The sequence below is a fragment of the Bos taurus genome, chromosome 2 (assembly GCF_002263795.3).
Source record: "Bos taurus isolate L1 Dominette 01449 registration number 42190680 breed Hereford chromosome 2, ARS-UCD2.0, whole genome shotgun sequence".
Taxonomy (NCBI): domain Eukaryota; kingdom Metazoa; phylum Chordata; class Mammalia; order Artiodactyla; family Bovidae; genus Bos; species Bos taurus.
In genome coordinates, this window is record NC_037329.1 from 129,434,442 (window position 1) to 129,454,415 (window position 19,974).

General features: G+C 48.1%; 1 protein-coding gene across 4 annotated transcripts in view; it reads left to right on the top strand.

Moving 5' to 3' along the window:
* TCEA3 (transcription elongation factor A3) overlaps positions 1-19,974 on the top strand; it is a 45,771-nt gene that overhangs the window by 11,865 nt on the left and 13,932 nt on the right. For 3 of the 4 annotated variants that reach the window (XR_009490746.1, XM_059875197.1, XM_059875199.1), the window contains 3 exons: positions 4,403-4,465; positions 18,418-18,581; positions 18,754-18,809. Coding sequence is in view for 3 of the 4 variants with exons in the window: in XM_059875197.1 (XP_059731180.1) it covers positions 4,403-4,465; positions 18,418-18,581; positions 18,754-18,809 (283 nt within the window). In the remaining variant the exon portion in view is untranslated. 4 annotated transcript variants of the gene reach the window in all.

The window sequence follows — 19,974 nt, forward strand, 5'->3', positions numbered from 1 at the left end:
AATGGAATTAAACTGCATATACTATTTAGCAGCCTTTTCACATCATATATTTTTTCCAACAGTGAGTCACATTTAGAGTAAAAAGTTTAGAAAGTCAAACACAAGAAGAAAATAACAGAAATGATCACTGTTAACATCTTGATGTATATCTTTCTCATCTTTTTAAGAACATATGTGTGTGTGTATATATATATAGAGAGAGAGTTATATTTTCTTAGAAAATTAGAATCACACTATAATACTGTTTTATAACCAGCATTTTACATTTAACAGCATCCTGGGGTGTTAAATTGTTGATGCCAGCTCACTTTTCACAGCTGGAGCTATGAGATGAAGTTGTCTCCGTGGCTGAGCAGAGAGTGGGGTGGTTGTCCCCCTACCTTGCTGGGAGAATCCAGTGGGCAGGGGTCCTATTTCAGTTCCGTTGGTGAAATTCCTTTCTTTTAAACTTTCTTAATTGACTATTATCATATATAAACACTATAACCACATTATTATATAAACACTGTAACCACATTACTAAAATTTAAAATAAGAATTAAAAATATTTCTCCGCAGTGTGCCGCTTCTGAAAAAGGAAACAGCTTGTATTTTCTTCCTCTTCCCTTCCAGTCCTGATCTACTTACATAATTTTACCGTTCCTGTAGACACAAGGGACAATTACATCCCTGTTTATTTATCTTCCTAATGTATTCTAGGCATTTTTTTCATGTTCCTGAATAGTTTTCATAATGATCCTTCTCAAAAATGGCAGAATTTTTCTGGTTTGTTCTAAAAAGCATTGAGGAAAGGCCAGAAAATGGGGAGTCCCAGGGAGAGGAGAGACCCATGTCTCCCTTCCTTTCTCCCACTGCAAGAATCTCAGCTCCCAGCTCTGCCTGTACCTGTCCATCCCCGTGGGGCAGTCAGGGGGGGACCCCACAGAGGAGCTCCCAGGGCCCAGTGTGGGACTGGAGGGGACATGCAAAGGAAGGTCTCTGCCCCCTCCCTCTCTGCTGCCTCCCCCTGTGTTTAAGCTGGGGCAGAGGTCCACAGGATCGTTAAGAGCTGGCACCTGAAACTTTCTCACCTGCTGTCCCCCAAGCCACGTGGAGAATGAGATGGGAGCTGGAAATCCATGCAGGAGCCTTATTGTTATCTGGAAAAGAAGAAATCAGATACCTAGGATTAGGGAGCACTGAGGAGTTCTTCATGGTGGGAACTGAAGTAGGGACGTTAATGATCTAGAGTCTTCCTTCTAGCCAGCCCACAAACACAGGTCCTTTTCCCAGCATTGGACAGATGAGGGAGCTGATGCTCAAAGAAGATGACCTGCCCAGGGGCAGGGCTGGGACTTCAGCTCACGTCACTGTCCTGTGCTCTGTGCACCGCTCCACTGCTCGGCCATGTCCAAGTCTTTGCAGTCCCATGGACTGTAGCCCTCCAGACTCTTCTGTCCAGGCAAGAATACAAGGGTGGGTTGTCATTTCCTTCTCCAGAGGATCTGCCTGACCCAGGGCTCGAAACCATGTCTCCTGCATTGGCAGGTGGATTCTTTACCACTGCGCCACCTGGGAAGCATGTCACTGCCTCCCTTTTTAGAGTGTAAATGTCATGTATGTTTGTATGCATGAGAAAAAGATGCAGAGGGAAGGATCTTAAACGTAAATGATCTTACCTCTGGGGAGGTTTCTTTTTCCACATTTTAAAAAAATCATTTCTTTACTGTTTGACTTCACAGCCTTCAGCAACAAATATTTATAGAGCACCTACTCTGTGCAGGCACTGTTCTGTTCACGTAGGAGAAGTCAGTTGAGTTGAATATATTAGATTGGGCTTCCCAGAAGCAAACCCTGAGATATGGATTTAAGTGCAAGAGGTTTATTTGAGAAGTGATTTCAGGAAATGCAGACAGAGGAGAGAGGAAATGAGACAGGTAAGGGAGGGGAACCGGCACAGGGTGTATTCCTGAGCAGGTTACTGCCCTGAGTGGTGGTGGTTAAATCACTAAGTCGTGACTCTTGTGACCCCATGGACTGTAGTCTGCCAGCTACCTCTGTCCATGGGATTCTCCAGGCAAGCATACTGGAATGGGTGGCTGTTTCCTTCTCCAGGGGATCTCCCCAATCCAAGAATCGAACCCAGGTCTCCTGCATTGTAGGCAGATTCTTTACCATCTGAGCTACAAGGGAAGCCAGGGGTTAAATCCTGCTGGAGATGGTGGAGGACACACTTCAGTCGATCCACTAGAGGGCTGAGGAAGCTGGAGTACTTGCCCATCTATTCCCACTTGTTTGGTGGAGGGCTGCTCCTGGGGTTGTTAACTCCCCTGCGATTTCTGCCCATCAGCCTGCTGGCGCTGGCTGGCACAGGCAGAGCCCCAGGGGATCTTGGAGAAGGAAGTCCTTGGGTCCCAGTGCATTTGGGAGGAGTGCCCAAGGGATGATGGGGACTCGGCATAGACAGCGTCCACCACGGGGAACAAAGCCCACCATATTCTGCTCTTGTGATATTTACCTGGTAGGTTGCTTGGACAAAGCATAAAATAAGTAAGCAAATTATGTGGTCTGTTAGATGGTGACACCTACACTGGAATTAAAAAGGAGAACTGGGGACTTCCCTGGTGATCCACTGGTTGAGAGTCTGCCTGCCAGTGCAGGGGGCATGGGTGTGATCCCTGGCCCACGAAGATCCCACATGCCCATCCATGCACCACAACTACAGATCCCGAAGCCCTAGAGCCTGTGCTTGCTGATAAGAGAAGCCACTGCCGTGAGAAGCCCGCGCACCACAACTCGAGGGTAGCCCCTGCTCATTGCGTCTAGAGGAAGCCCAAGTGCAGCAGCGAAGACCCTGGGCAGCCGAAAATAAATAAATAAATGATTTAAAGGGGAAAGAGAGAGCTGGGTAAGTGACATGGGGAACAGGAGTTACAATTCACAAGCAGATTAATGTGACAAAAACTATGAAAGGGGAAAATACATTCTATACAGTAAAAAGGATGTGTATAAGTGTGCTCGGTCGTGTCTGACTCTTTTTGAGGCCATGGACTGTAGCCCACCCAGGCTCCTCTGCCCATGGAATTTTCCAGGCAAGAATACTGCAGTGGCTTGCTATGTCCTACTCCAGGGGATCTTCCCGACCCAGGCTTCTTACCCGAGTCTCTTGCATCTCCTGCATTGGCACATGGATTCTTTACCACTGTGCCACCATGGGAAGCCCTAAAAAGAATGTAGCTACATGTATTTCGTAGAATGGGGCGGGGGGGAATTTTTCACTTCTAATCCCATCACCCCGATATAACTACGGCTAGCGTTTGGGCTGCCGTCTATGGGGTCGCACAGAGTTGGACACGACTGAAGTAACTTAGCAGCAGCATTTGGTTATGGGCTTCCCTCATAGCTCAGTTGGTAAAGAATCTGCCTGCAATGCAGGAGACCCTGGTTCGATTCCTGGGTTGGGAAGATCCCCTGGAGAAGGGATAGGCTACCTAATCAAGTATTCTTGGGCTTCCTTGTGGCTCAGCTGGTAAAGAATCCACCCTCAATGTGGGAGACCAGGGTTTGATCCCTGGGTTGAGAAGATCCCCTGGAGAAGGGAAAGGCTGCCCACTCCAGTATTTGGGCCTGGAGAATTCCATGGACTGTATAGTCCATGAGGTCGCAAAGAGTCGGACACGACTGAGCAACCTTCAGAAATGGAGAAGGAAATGGCAACCCACTCCAGTATTCTTGCCTGGAGAATCCCATGGACAGAGCAGCCTGATAGGCTACAGTCCACGGGGTTGCCAAGAGTCGGACATGACTGAGTGACTTCAGTCACTCAGCATTTGGATGTATTTCCTTTTCGTCTTCTCCTCTGCTAGGCATTAGTCCTCTTGCCTGGCCTCAGACCCAGTATGCATCTAAGTTTGCACCCTCCTTTCTCACTTCCATTTTAAACCCAGTTCTTGCAGCTCTGAGGCCCACGTCCTTCTCCCCTCCTCTTAAGGTGCCACAGGGGAGGCTGCGGCTGATTTATTCCTACTCCTCATGAGAAGTGATCATCCAAGGAGTTCAGTCCATCGGTTCCAGCTAGCCAAGGCCTGCCTGACAGCTAGGAGGAAGGGCCTGCTGAGAATTAGTTATTATAATTAGTAACACACGACGTAACACATGGGCCACATCCGACACGTATTTGGTGCTTGGCAGATCTTGGTCTCCTTCCCTCCTCTTACCTCATTTGATGGTGGGCAGGTGAAGGGGACCAGCCAGTACCTCCTGGGGCTCCCCCTGCCAGGCAGCTGGGGTCCAGGTGGACTTGGTCATCCCCAGCCCAGCACTCCTGGCTCTGGGATGCTTCCTCCCCAGACTCGGATTTCTCTAGGCCAGCACTGATGCTCACCGACCAAAGCATCTCATCTCCACTTTCTCTTCCTTTCAGGAGAGACTCTGTGGACTCCAAGTCATCAGCCACCTCCTCTCCAAAAAGACCGTCGATGGAAAGGTAAAGGCAGCCGTGGACCTCTGCACCCCAGAAGTCCTGTTCAGCGTGTGCGTGTGTCTCTCTGTCTTACTGGAGGAATCCCGAGGCAGGGAAAAGGAGGAAGCTTCCTATGTTGCACTGACTCCAATTCCTAGGACCCACGCAATAAGGGTGGCGGGGGAGGCCTCTGAATCAGAGGCATGGTTCCTTCACTGGGGTGCCTGACCAATCACTGTTATCCCATTGCTGTCTGGGGAACATCCTCAAAGTCAAGTTGAACCCAATGAAACAGGTCTTGAGAGCCGGTACCTGGATTGGGACCTCTGGGTTTGGGGCAGAAATGGTATCAACCTTGAATTATCATGTCACTCATTCATCAAATATTTATTGAGGGCCTACTGTGTGCCAAGAAGTATTCTAGGTGCCAAGGATATAGCAGTGAGCAAAAGAGACAAAATCCTTGCGGGTATGAGGCCTTTATTCTAATGGGTGAAAGTGAAAGTCACTCAGTTCAGTTCAGTCGCTCAGTCATGTCCGACTCTTTGTGACCCCATGAATCGCAGCACACCAGGCCTCCCTGTCCATCACCAACTCCCGGAGTTCACTGAGACTCACGTCCATCGAGTCAGTGATGCCATCCAGCCATCTCACCCTCTGTCGTCCCCTTCTCCTCCTGCCCCCAATCCCTCCCAGCATCAGAGTCTTTTCCAATGAGTCAACTCTTCGCATGAGGTGGCCAAAGCACTGGAGTTTCAGCTTTAGCATCATTCCTTCCAAAGAAATCCCAGGGCTGATCTCCTTCAGAATGGACTGGTTGGATCTCCTTGCAGTCTGAGGGACTCTCAAGAGTCTTCTCCAACACCACAGTTCAAAAGCATCAATTCTTCAGCACTCAGCCTTCTTCACAGTCCAACCCTCACATCCATACGTGACCACAGGAAAAACCATAGCCTTGACTAGACGGACCTTTGTTGGCAAAGTAATGTCTCTGCTTTTGAATATGCTATCTAGGTTGGTCATAACTTTCCTTCCAAGGAGTAAGCGTCTTTTAATTTCATGGCTGCAGTCACCATCTGCAGTGATTTTGGAGCCCAAAAAAATAAAGTCTGCCACTGTTTCCACTGTTTCCCCATCTATTTCCCATGAAATGATGGGACCGGATGCCATGATCTTCGTTTTCTGAATGTTGAGCTTTAAGCCAACTTTTTCACTCTCCACTTTCCCTTTCATCAAGAGGCTTTTGAGTTCCTCTTCACTTTCTGCCATAAGGGTGGTGTCATCTGCATATCTGAGGTTATTGATATTTCTCCTGGCAACTTTGATTCCAGCTTGTGTTTCTTCCAGTCCGGCGTTTCTCATGATGTACTCTGCATATAAGTTACATAAGCAGGGTGACAATATACAGCCTTGACAAACTCCTTTTCCTATTTGGAACCAGTCTGTTGTTCCATGTCCAGATCTAACTGTTGCTTCCTGAGCTGCATATAGATTTCTCGAGAGGCAGATCAGGTGGTCTAGTATTCCCATCTCTTTCAGAATTTTCCACAGTTTATTGTGTTCTACACAGTCAAAGGCTTTGGCATGTTTTTCTGGAACTCTCTTGCTTTTTCGATGATCCAGCGGATGTTGGCAATTTGATCTCTGATTCCTCTGCCTTTTCTAAAACCAGCTTGAACATCAGGAAGTTCATGGTTCACATATTGCTGAAGCCTGGCTTGGAGAATTTTGAGCATTACTTTATTAGCATTCAGTCGTGTCCAGCTCTTTGTGACCCCATGGACTATACAGTCCGTGGAACTCTCCAGGCCAGAATACTGGAGTGGATAGCCTTTCCCTTCTCCAGCGGATCTTCCCTACCCAGTAATTGAACCAGGGTCTCCTGCATTGCAGGTAGATTCTTTACCAACTAAGCTATCAGGAAAGCCTCATATTCTAATGGGGGAAACTGGTAATACATATGATAAGTAAATATTGTTGTTTAATCGCTTAGTCATATCCGACTCTTTGCGACCCCATGGACTGTAGCCCTCCAGGCTCCTCTGTCCATGGAATTCTCCAGGCAAGAATACTGGGGTGGGTTGCCATGCCCTTCTCCAGGGGATCTTCTCAACCCGGGGATCGAACCCACATCTCTTATATCTGCCTGCATTGGCAGGTTGGAAAGGGTGGTCACTGCAGTGGTCAGGAGAGCCCTCATTGAAGAGATGACCTGTGCGCAAAAACATGAAAGAAACGAGGAGTTAGCCGGACACTGGGGTCATTCCAAACAGAAGGCCTGCAAGTGGGAGTGTGCTTGGCAGGGTCAGGGAGCGGTGAGGTGGCCGGTGGGTCTGGAGTGAATAAGTGAAGGTGGGAGTTGGAAGATGGTGTGAAAAGGAGCCCCTGGAGGGTACTGAGCGTGGGGATTCTATGAGTGAATTTATCAGAATCCCTCTTGCTGCTGTGTTAGGTTGTCAGGGCCACAGACAGAAGCAGAGACCAGCCAGGAGGCTGTTTCGATAATTCGGGGAAGATGTGAGGGTGGCTTGGATCAGAGTGACAGCGTGGAGGTGGGGAGAAGTGGGAGACCCCGGGTATATGTTTTAGCGGGGCCGTACCCTGCATCATGTGGAATCTTAGTTCCCCAACCAGGGATCAAACCCTCGCCCCCTGCAGTGGAAGCTGGAGTCTTAACCACCGGACCACCAGGGAAGTCCTGACCCTGGATATATTTTGAAAGGAGAGCTATCAGGATTTCCTAACAGATTGGATGTGGAGTACAAGAGAAGAATAAGTGTCAGGATGCCTCCAGGACTTTTCATGTGAGTGTCTGTGAGGATGGAGATACTGTGAACTGGTATGGGGAAGACTCTGTGTCGGTCAGGCTTGAGGTGGGAGATCAAGGGGTCACGTTTGGATATGTTGGATTTAGGGGTGTACAAACCACTCAGGTGAAGAAATTGAATATGCAGTAGGTTATACCACGCTGGAATTCAGGAAGAAAGCCTGGGCTGGAAATACAAATTTTAGTTGTTAATATGTAGCTCGCACTTGAAGCCGCTAACCTGGATGAGATCAGCAAGGAGAAACTGTGGATAGAGGAGTGTGCATTGTGGCCCGGGAGGGAAGTCAGAGGTCAGAGCAGAAGAACCAGAGCAAAGGGAGAGCAGGCCAGGCCAGGAAGTGGCTTAACGGTGGATCAAGGCAAATGATTAGCATCCATGGGCCATATTGGATGCTCGGGTGCCTGGAAGGAATGGTAAGGGTATTGACTTCTAGGGGAGTATGTTTGGAAGCTGCCCAGTTCTTTTGGGCTTTTTTGTTGTTTAGTCGCTCAGTCATGTCCAACTCTTTCCGACCCCATGGACTGCAGCATACCAGGCCTCCCTGTCCATCACCAACTCCCGGAGTTTGCTCAAACTCACGCCCATTGAGTCAGTGATGCCATCCAACCATTTCATCCTCTGTCATCCCCTTTTCCTCCTGCTCTCAATCTTTTAGGCCTAATGTACCAATTAGACTAGGTCAGATTTGGAGAAGGAAATGGCAACCCACTCCAGTGTTCTTGCCTGGAGAATCCCATGAACAGAGGAGCCCGGCAGGCCATGGTCCATGGGGTCGCAGAGAGTCGGACACGACTGAAGTAACTAAGCACGCATGCACCAGTAAGACTGACATTGGAAAGAAAAAAGGGCACAGAAATTAGGTCATTTAAGGTTTTATGAAGATCAAACAGGCCTGGGATGTTGATGGGGCAGCTGTGCTGAGCATCCCCACCGTGGCAGCTGAGTGCCAGCTCCAGCCGATGAGTAGAGGCTCTCTGCTTGGAGCACGAATCTGAGGCTACATCCTACCAGGGAAGAAGAGAGTTCTGTGATCGATTGGCATTGTCTGCCACAGGCGATGCCTCGGAATTGAGGCATAGTTCTTGGTTCTAAACTAATCAGTCCTGAATATTCATTGGAAGGACTGATGCTGAAGCTGAAGCTCCAATACTTTGACCACCTGATGCCAAGAACAGACTCATTGGAAAAGACCCTGATGCTGGGAAAGATTGAAGGCAAAAAAAAAAAAAAGATTGAAGGCAGGAGGAGAAGGGGACGACAGAGGATGAGGTGGTTGGATGGCATTACCGATGCGATGGACATGAATTTGAGCAAACTCCGGGAGTTGATGATGGACAGGGAGGCCTGGCATGCTGCAGTCCATGGGGTCACAGAGAGCTGGACACGACTGAGCAACTGAACTGAACTGAACTTCCTGGTTTGCAGACAGCCGCCTTCTCACTGTGTCTACACGTGACTGAACTGAGAGAGACAGAGAAAGAGGGAGATTTCATGCTCTGGTCTCTCTTCCCCTTTTTTTTTTTTGGCTGTGTCGTGCGGCATGTGGGATCTTAGTTCTCCCTACCAGGGGTAAACCTGTGCCTCCTACAGTAGAAGTAGAAGGCCTAATCACCAGGGAATTCCCTGTGGTCTCTCTCATTCTTCCGAGGACATTAATCCCATCATGGAACTTCACCCTCTTGACCTCATCTAAACCTAATAATGTCCCAAAGGCCCCACCGCCAAATACTATCACACTGGAAGTTAGGGCTTTAGCATATGGATTTTCGCCTGAGGGACACAGTCTATACTGCAATGTAATAATGGGAGGGCAGGGAGGGGCGCTTCTGGCATTTAGTAGGCAGCGGCCACTGATGCTAGATGTCCCGGAATGTGAAGGACAGCCCTGCATCAAGAAGGATTGTCTCATCCAAAAATGAAACGCTGGCCAGTAACCCATTTCTGGGTTTGATGCTATAAGAAGCACATTGGACATTTGCGTCAGGGTTTATACCTTCAGGCTCCTCTCCGTACTTTGCCCTGTGGCCTGGAAGTCTCTTGGCTCCCTCGAGAATGCCTTCTTTCTCCGAGGGTTGGTCAGGCAGAGTATGTTTGTCCTTCCAACAGCTGTGCCATTTCCTGCTGCTTCAGTACTAGGGGTGGGCACCCCAGAGGGAGAGAAGCAAGTCTTGTAAACTCACTTTACCCACCACTCAGACTGTTTCCTGCACTCTTTACCTCCATTCCTTCTTTGTCTTCCATTCATTCGCTCATTTGTTCATTCATGCATTCATCCATTAAGTCAGCACATTTGGTTTTGTTTGTTAAATATTTTATTTTTAGCTGCACTGGGTCTTAGTTGTGGCATGCAGGGTCTTTGATCTTTGTTGCAGCATACAGGATCTTTAGTTTCTGCATGTGAAATCTAGTTCCCTGACCTGGGATCGAACCTGGGCCCCCCTGCATGGGGAGCGAGGCGTCTTAGCCACTGGAACACCAGGGAAGTCTCCCAGCAAGCACGTTTGTTGAGCACCTCCTTACAAACTCAACATCTTCCAGGGGTCGAGGGCATGTGGACACCTGGGTGACTAGTGGAGAATACCTGCCGGTCTGAAGGGGGCGCCCACTACCCAGCCCCAGCTGGTGGTTGCTTTATCGATATGACACCCAGCATGCCATCCCTTCCAATTTTTTAAGGAAAGCTGGCCTACTAGATTTTCCTAAGAAATTCCCAGTTTTATGTGTTAGCAACATATTCCTATTTTCCTAAGATGCAGTAGCTCAGACAAAACTCATGTGTAGCCCATCAGTTTGTGACCTCCAAAGCTAAGCAAGGAGACACCAAAATGCTTGTTTTTTGAAGCTCTTAACGCATAATAACACAGTGTCTCAACATGACTGGAGAAGTCAAAGGAGAGTTCAGGGAAGAGAGAGTATTTGTGCTGAGAACTGAAAGATGGATTGCCTGGTAGACCAGCCAGTTGAGGGCATCCCAGGCGGAGGGAATGGCACGTGCAGAGGTGTGGCGGTATGAGGAACTGTAGCAGGAGTACCAGGAGACAGACCGCCAAGGGCACCCCTGTGACAGAGAAGGTTGCACTTTGCCAGCTGCCCTTCGGTTTTCACCCTAGCAGTTTCGGCAGGCTTGGTGGTGCAAGTAACCGAAATGCCCTCGAGGTGGCGCACAGGAGCAGCAAGACCGGCCTCCAGGTGCCTCTGCTCAGACCTGGTTGGTGAGGATTTTTTCAGAGCTTGGTGATGCCAGACCACATGCTGGTGCTGGCCCTGGTACATCCGGGGAGCAGAAGGAAGCAGTTGACAAATCCAACACCCCCACCCCCGTCATGATGCCCTCTCTGCAGTTTGGCACAGTTCCCACTCACGTGCATTGAAAGCAAATGAGCCTGGCTGCCTGATTTGCCACCCAGACACGAATCCCAGCCAGCCAGCCAGCTCCTCTCCAAGAGGAGCGACCAAGGCTGGGAGTGCCCTGCCAGGGAGGTGAGGAGGGAAATGCAACAGGCAGCCCAGCCTGGCCCAGGAAAGGGGACTCTGGAAAGCTCTCTGCCTTTTAGAGGAACAGTGAGATGTGTTGAAAAGAATTTGGAAGGCAGACAGACCTAGATGTGTGGTCTGTCTCTCCCATTTGCCAGTTGGATAACCTTGAGTACATAAATTCAGTTCTCTGAGCCTCAGTCTCTTGAACTGTAAGATGGGGATAACTATGACCCCCACAAGGTCACTGTGAGACTCAGATGAGGTAATGAAATGCTTAGCACCATCCCTAAACCAAATGGGTGCCCAGTGGATGCACAGCGCTTAGTAAGAGTGCTCACATTAGTGTGGCCATCTGTGTAAGTATTATCAAATAGTCTGTTGCTGGAATTCTCTTAGATGCTTTAATATTCTGAGCAACTCTATAAGGTGAGCACTGTTGTTCTATTTAGATATGAGAAAACGGAGGCACCTGGAAGTTAAGGAACTCATCCAAGGTCAAATGGCTACAAAGTGGTGTTATTGGAGGTTGAATCTGCGAGTCTGGCCCTGGAGTCTGTTGTTGTTCAGTCACTAAGTCACGTCTGACTCTTTGCAAGAACATGGACGGCAGCATACCAGGCTCCCCTGTCCTTCACTCTCTCCTGGAGTTTGCTCAGATTCATGTCCATTGAGTTTGTCTAACCATATCATCCAGTAGAAGTGATGCTGTCTGACTGTTTCATCCTCTGTTGCCCCCTTCTCCTCTGAAGCCTGGGCTCTTCATAAATACACTACCCCCAAAACTGACAACTTTTATTAACATTATTATGCCTCCTTCCAAGCAGTATGCTGTTGACTCCTCCCTTCCTGGTTCCCCACCAATGAGTCTTAGACACTGAGGATGTGGTGATGGGCACACAGGTCCGTGAGGGGCAACACCAGGAAGAATCTGGGCTCCGTCCCAGCTGTAGGAGATGGGTTGGTCCAGGCTGTGGGAGTTGACAGATGTTGGCTCAAAGGGCCCTCTGTTAATCCCAGAGCAGTTGGGCAGCTGGTTTTCCAAAGAGGACCTATCCCCTGCCCAAGTCAGCGCTGTCTAGACCCCTGGATGTGCCTTTCATTTCTGTGGCCCACTCCCTCAATTCATCATCTGTTCATTCACTTGATAAAGATCCATCAGGTGTCTACCTAGGGCCTTGTCACAGGTGCTGGAAGACAGTGGTGAGCCCGCAGATGGGGTCCTGGTTCTCTGGAACCTGTAATCTGGAGATGGAGGCAGACAGTGTTTATAAACACAAACAAGTTAATTACAGATTGGATAAGTGCTGTGGATGAAAGAAATTGGGTCATGTGCTAGAGAGTTCCAGGGCAGGAGAGTTGGCTTGGCTGGGATGGTCCAGGAAGGCCTCCCTGAGGATGTGACGTTGGAGCTGGGACCTGCCTGGCAGGAAAGGACCCATCATAAGAAAATCTGCAGGAGGAAGGGCCTTCCAGGAGGAGGGGGACCAGCCCTGTGGTGGGAGTGATGGGTGCGCTTAAGAAACAGAAAGCAGCAGTGCAGGGGGGTTGGGCTCCAGTGACCTGTGGGGGGAGTGAGGTGTGAGATTAAGTCAGTAGGGGAGGCCGCAGCCAGATGTTGGGGGGATGATAGGAGGCCATGGTGAGGAGTTTGACTTTATGCTGGAAATGATTGGAAGCTGTTAAGACAATCAGAAGCAGGGGAGTGATGGCATCAGCTGTGGGTTTTTGTAGATTGTCGGGGGAGGCAGGGAGAGCAGCTTGGGGTCTCCTGTGGTCATGCAGGTGAGAGCCCAGTGGCCAGGACTGGGTGCGGGAAGATTCGTGTTGGTTCGCAGGCAGCCCCTTAGACCTGAATTTACCCACTTCCCAGCCTTCCCTTGGAGAAGGCAATGGCACCCCGCTCCAGTACTCTTGCCTGGAAAATCCCATGGACAGAGGAGCCTGGTAGGCTGCCGTCTATGGGGTCGTGCAGAGTCGGACACAACTGAAGCGACTTAGCAGCAGCAGCAGCAGCCTTCGCTCACCTGCACCTTGACTCCTGCTGGAATCTGACTCTAGGACAAGACGCTTGGATCTCAGCTTCTCTGTCCTGTGCTCTGCTGCCAGGCCACCAGTTGTGAGGCAGAGCTGGGCAAAACCCAGGCTGAATTAATCTAGAATGGTGAAGTTCAAACTGAATTTAAAAAAAATAATAAAACTAGGGAATCCGTTTGGACAAAATTTGGGGGAATTAAAAATGTACACCTTGGCAGTTACCCGGCCGTCCGGTGGTTAGGACTCAGGACTTCCAATGCCATGAGTCTGAGTTCAGTCCCCGGTTGGGGAACTAAGATCCTGCAAACTCTGCAGCGAGGCAAAAAATAAATAAACCTTAAGAGGACAGAGCCTTCCCTCCTCAGACCACCCCACTCTGTGGCAGCCCTGAGACACCTTTAGGAACCTCAAGGCTCCAGAGAACACAAAACTCTCAGTGGCCCAAGGGCATCTATGGTGACAAGAGTCCCCTGTGTCAAGGTCAGTCCAAAGTAGCAGGAATTGGGGGACAAGGAGGTGGATGGCAGAATTCACACTGAACGATGGGATTATCTTGTCATCCCAGGTTTTAAAATTTTATTTATTTGGGTGTGCTGGGTCTTCGTTGCTGCGTGCAGGCTTTCTCTAGTTACGGAGAGCTACTTACGGTGCATGGGCTTCTTACTGCAGTGGCTTCTCTTGTTGCCCAGCACAGGCTCTGGGGCTTCAGTGGTTGTAGCGCACGGGCTTAGTTGTCCCTCGGCATGTGGAATCTTCCTGGAGCAGGGATCGAATCTGTGTCTCCTGTCTTAGCAGACTGATTCTTAACCACTGGACCACCAGGGAAGTCCCACCCCAGGTTTTTTAACACTGGGAAGCTTGGGCTACTCAACCAGCCTCACTCCCAGACAGAATTTCTTGGGCTTGACCTTTGAGAAGTCCAGCACCATTTTCCTGAAAGAAAGAAGTGCATCCATATCTCCAGAGCTGCCTAGGACAGCTGCACAGGTTGTGCACTGTACAACTTCAAGAGGTACCCAGGTGACAATGAGGATGGTGCCCCTTGGAGTTTTGGGAAACAGCAGTCCTTTGGGCCCTTCCACAAGGGGTCAGCCTGGTGGAGTGGAAGAAGTGACTCACTTCTTCAACTGTGATGAGTCAGTTTTTCCTTGGAAGCATGAGGACTGACTGGCAGATCCTGATGGGTTACTGAAAGAGGAGAGTGGGAAGAGCCAAGAGAAGAAGGCAGAGAGGTCTTGACTGGCCCCCACCCCAAGAGTAGTGTGGAAACAGCTCTGAAAGGGAGAGTTCGGTACAGTTATCTCTCCATCCTCTGGTATGTAAAATGGGGCCAGTTACTTATGACTCTCAGGGTTATGGAGTGGAATAAGTAGCAAACAGGCAGTAAATGATGGCTTTTGTTATTAGCATCTTTAACACACTCCAGAGTCTGGCCAGAAATCCTTTTTCCCCAGCTCCCTCGCTCTCCTCCTTCAGCTGCCCTGAGCCCCTCAGTCCTGCCCATACAAACCATGGACTTCCACGCTTCCACAAATTTCTCCCAAGGATTCGTTTTCCCATCCACTCCTCTGGTGGCCAACTCCCGGCCCCATCCCTCGCTGAATTTCTTGGGCCACATTACAGGGTCGTATGACCTGTTTGACCTTTCTCATGCCACTCAGGAAGGCCTGACATTCTGGGGCCACCACCAGGAATCTAGGTGATGCTCTCATTGTACCGCCCAGCACCTCCTCACAGGAACCAAAAGCGACCGACAAGCGGGTGGAGTCTGAGCCTCGGCCTGGTTTTTTTGGTTACGTGTATCGGCACTTCACTCTTTTTTTATACAGTGGTAAAGTAGTATATCTGGAGAAGGGAAAGGCTACCCACTCCACTATTCTGGCCTGGAGAGGTCCATAGACTGTATAGTCCACAGGGTCGCAAAGAGTCAGACACGACTGAGCGACTTTCACTTCAAAGTAGTATATATAACAAAATTTACCATTTCAAACCCACCACCCTTTTTTTGGGCCATCACGAAGCCTGTGGTATTTCAGTTCCCAGACCAGGGATCGAATCCGTACCCTCAGCAGTGAAAGTGCAAAGTCCTTAAAGTCTGGACCACCAAAGAATTCGCCACTTTAACCGTTTTTTTTCCTGCAGCATGAGACCAAAAAAAAAAAAAAAAAAAAGATATTTCATCATTTCAAATGAATTAAGATTTAGCAAATGGGACTTCTCTGGCAGTCCAGTAGTTAAGACTTTGCCTTTCAAATGCAGGGCACGCAGGTTCTGTCCCTGGCTGGGGAGCTAAGATCCTACATGCCTTGTGGCCCAAAAGCCAAAACATAAAACAGAAGCAATGTTGTAACAAATTCAAAAGACTTTTTAAAAATGGTCCACATCAAAAAAAGAAAAGATTTGCCAAATATGGGGTTGGCCAAAAAGTTCGTTCGGATTTCTCAGTTATGTCCTATAGAAAAACCTAATGAACTTATTGGCCAACCCAGTATTTAAAACAGATTAGTTGCCATCACTTATTTCAGGGTTTCTGGCTGCTCTTATTCACTGAACTTACTATACAGATTATTTTTATTGTGGTAAAATATATATAACATAAAACTTACCCATTTTAATCATTTTTAAGTATACAAATCACTAGTATTAAGTATGCAGACATTGTTATATATCCATCACCACCTTCCATCTCCAGAACTTTTTCATCATTCAAAACTAAAACTCTATCAGTTCAATTCAGTTCAGTTGCTCAGTCGTGTCCAACTCTTTGAGACCCCATGAACCGCAGGACGCCAGGCCTCCCTGTCCGTCACCAGCTCCTGGAGTCCACCCAAACCCATGTCCATCGAGTCAATGATGCCATCCAACCATCTCATCCTCTTGTTGTCCCCTTCTCCTCCTGCCGTCAATCTTTCCCAGCGTCAGGGTCTTTTCCAGTGAGTCAGCTCTTCACATCAGGTGGCCAAAGTATTGGAGTTTCAGCTTCAACATCAGTCCTTCCAATAAACACCCAGGACTGATCTCCTTTAGGATGGACTGGTTGGATCTCCTTGCAGTCCAAGGAACTCTCAAGAGTCTTCTCCAACACCACAGTTCAAAACCATCAATTCTTCAGCTCTCAGCTTTCTTTATAGTCCAACTCTCACATCCATACATGACCACTGTAAAAACCATAGCCTTGACTAGATGGACCTTTGTTGGCAAAGTAATGTCTCTGCTTTTGAATATGCTGTCTAGGTTGGTCATAACTTTCCTTCCAATTAAACAATAACTCTCCATTCTCTGTTCCTCCCAACACCTTTCTGCATTCTGTCTCTATGAATTTGACTACCCTAGGTACTTCATATGACTTCATATGAGTGGAGGCTTACAGTATTTGTCCTTTTGTATTTGGCTTATTTCACTCATCATAATGTCTTCTAAGTAACATGTTTCAGAATTCTGTTCCTTTTATAGCTGAATAATATTCTGTTGTATTACATACCACAGTTTGTTTATACATTCATAAACTGATGGACAGACACTCAGCTTTACGTGTGTGCTCAGTCACTCAGTCATGTCCGACTCTTTGTGACCCCGTGGACTGTAGCCCGCCAGGCTCCTCTGTGCGTGGGATTCTCCAGGCAAGACTACTGGAGTGTTTTGCCATTTCCTTCTCCAAGGGATCTTTCTGACCCAGGGATTGAACCTGCATTGGCAGTTGGATTTCCCATCACACCACCTGGGAAGCCCTGGACACTCAGGTTGCCTCCACTTTTACTGGAGAACAGGAAGACGGGAAACTTCCTATCTGAGCCATCAGCACAGAGGGACCACTCATGATTGTCAAATATTACAAACCAAAAAGAAAGGTGTGTCTCATGACAAAAGCAGATATGTTCTTTAGGGCAGACTTAGAAAATATGTATGTGAAAGAAGAAAGTGAAAATCTCCTGTAATCCCATCTAAGAGAGAGAATTGCTATTAACCTGGTGTTAGGACTTCACTGGCAGTCTAGTGGTTAAGACTCTGAGCTTCCACTGCAAGGGGTGTGGATTCAGTCCCTGGTTGGGGAACTAAGATCCTGCATGCCATGCAGTGCAGCCAAAAAAAAAAAAAAGTTTTTGAAATGGTGTTACTGTTTGAAAGTCTGTGATTTCCCAGAATTCATATGTTAAAATCCCAACCCCCCCCCAACATGACTGTATTTGGACATAGGGCCATTAGGGAGGTAATTAAGGTTAAATAAGGTCATAAGGATGGAGCCCTGATCCAGTAGGATTAGCGTCCTTAAAGGAGATAAGTCCTGGGTGTTCATTGGAGGGACTGATGTTGAAGCTGAAACTCCAATACTTTGGCCACCTGATGCAAAGAGCTGACTCATTGGAAAAGACCCTGATGCTGGGAAAGATTGAAGGCAGGAAAAGAAGGGGACAACAGAGGATGAGATGGTTGGATGGCACCACCAATAGAATGGACATGGGTTTGGGTGGACTCCAGGAGTTGGTGATGGACAGGGAGGCCTGGCATGCTGCAGTTCATGGGGTTGCAAAGAGTTGGACATGACTGAGCAACTGAACTGAACTGAAAAGACACTTCAGAACTTACTTGCTCTTTCTCCACCATGTGAGGGCTTAGCAAGAAGGTGGCTGTATAAAGCCTAGAAGAGAGCTCTGGCCAGAAACCAGATTAACGGACAACTTGATCTTAGACTTCCCAGTCTCCAGAATTGTGAGAAATGAATTGCTGCTAAGTAACGTAGTCTATAGTATTTTATTATGGCAGCCTGAGCTGACTAGGAAACATGGTTATCCCTCCAGTGCATATATATTTGTGGCCTTTTAAGCCAAAACCAAAACAGGATGATTCTTAGGCGGTGTATCATAGGAGTTAAGAGCACAGGCATTGGAATCAGATAGATCTGGTTTCAAATCTTAGCAGTGTAACTTTAGGCAGATCTGTCCCTTGTTTCTTCATCTGCAAATGGTGGTGATTACAGTATCTACCTCCAAGGACTGCTCTGAGGTCCAAATTAGAAAATGCTCCTAAAGGGCCTTGCACAGTTCCTGACACATGGTGAAAGGCAATTCAGTTCAGTTCAGTCAAAAGCCAATTAACTGGTGGTAAATTCATTTTTCACTGGACTATAGCTCCTTGTGCGAAGGAACTCTTCTGACTTGTCTGCTTTATGCCTTGTTCTCAGCACAGTACCTGGAGAATAGATGCCTAATATTTATCGAATGAGTAAACAGACGGTTCTATGAGAGCAGATGAGAGAGAACAGCTAGCATGGTGGGTGATAGAATTATTGGCATCGGACAGTGCTCTGCAACCTCTCAGCAGAGCACAGCGGTTGGCTAAGTGCCTGGGTACCAGTGTTCACCCACCTGGGTTTCAATTCTGGTTCTGCTGGTTTCCAGATGTGCACATCTCTCTCTCTCTCTCTAAAACACACTTTAAAATACAACTCTTAAGTGGGGATAAGTATAGAACCAACCTCAGAGGATTAAATGAGATGATCCATGTCAAGTGCCTAAAATAGCACCTTCCTCATAGAGTTTTTATGAGGATTAAAGGAGATCATCCATGAAAACACTGGTGCTCAACAAAATGCTTTATTTGCTTGTTGTCAACATGTCTGTTACTGGTTGTCATCCTCAGATCAAACAGCAGCAAATCAAAAGCGGAGACCCCCAGAACACCCAGCAGCCCCTCGAGCCCCACGTTCGCCCCCTCCGTCTGCCTCTTGGCGCCCTGCTATCTCACGGGGGACTCCGTCCGGGACAAGTGTGTGGAGATGCTCTCTGCGGCTCTGAAGGCGGATGGTGAGAGAGCCTGAACCAGTGGCCAGGGAGGGAAGGGCTCCCCAAGATCTGGGAGAGGTGGTTTTTCTCCACACCATGAAAGTGGTACAAGATGCTGGAGTCCCCTGTACAAACAGGCTTCACTGCCAAGGTCATCTTCAACTCATGCCTATGTTTCCCGAATCTCTTTTAGATGATTACAAGGACTATGGAGTCAACTGTGACAAGATGGCATCAGAAATTGAAGATCATATCCTTGAGCTGTGCCAGGGCTGTGGGTGCCTAAACTGTCCAGCAGCAGGTGTCCCAAATGCAAGGGATCCAGGACAGTGAGTGGGCTAGGCTGTTTAGAAGCAGTACCTCATTTCATGTGGAGAGCAATCTCACAGGGAAGGTTCCCTCATTTTACAGGTGAGGTTAACTGAGGCTCAGAGCAGGTAAGTCCTTGCCAACGCCCATCAGCTAATAGTACTGGCATAATTAAGATTTGAACCCAGCAAGTGTGACTCTACAACCTGAAGGTTGGGACTTCCCTGAACATCCAGTGGTTAGGACTCCACGCTTTCACTGCCAGGGGCCTGGGTTCAATCCCTTATCGGGGAACTAAGATCATGCAAGCTGTAACAGCCAGAAAAACAGCCAAAAATAAAAAGAACCCGAGGGCTCAGGGCTCAGAGAGGCTGTGTCTTGACAGGTCTGGGTTGTGACATTATCGAGGAGGTGAGACACAAAGAGAAGACAGCATTCCTCACGTTCAGCCTTCCCTCTCTTCCTCCTCTGAAGATAACAACTCCCGTCTTTGACCCCCCAAGTATCAGGCTCTGTGTCTTGGTCAGTCGACACTTCCTACCTCTGTAGATTGCCGGGAGAAATATCAATAACCTCAGATATGCAAATGATACCACCCTAATGGCAGAAAGCGAAGAGGAACTAAAGAGTCTCTTGATGAAAGTGAAAGAGGAGAGTAAAAAAGCTGACTTAAATCTCAGCATTCAAAAAATGAAGATCATGGCATCAGGTAAAAAAGTGGAGAGTGACAGACTTTATTTTCTTGGGCTCCAGAATCACTGAGGATGGTGACTGCAGCCGTGAAATTAGAGGACGCTTGCTCCTTGGAAGAAAAGCTATGACAAACCTAGGCAGCATATTCAAAAGCAGAGACATCACTTTGCCAACAAAGGTCCTTATAGTCAAAGCTATGGTTTTTCCAGTAGTCATGTATGGATGTGAGAGTTGGACCATAAAGAATACTGAACATCAAACAATTGCCGTTTTTGAATTGTGGTGCTGGAGAAGATTCTTGAGAGTTCCTTGGACTACAAGGAGATCAAAGCAGCCAATCCTAAAGGAAATCAGTCTTGAATATTCATTGGAAAGACTGATGCTGAAGCTGAAACTCCAATACTTTGGCCAC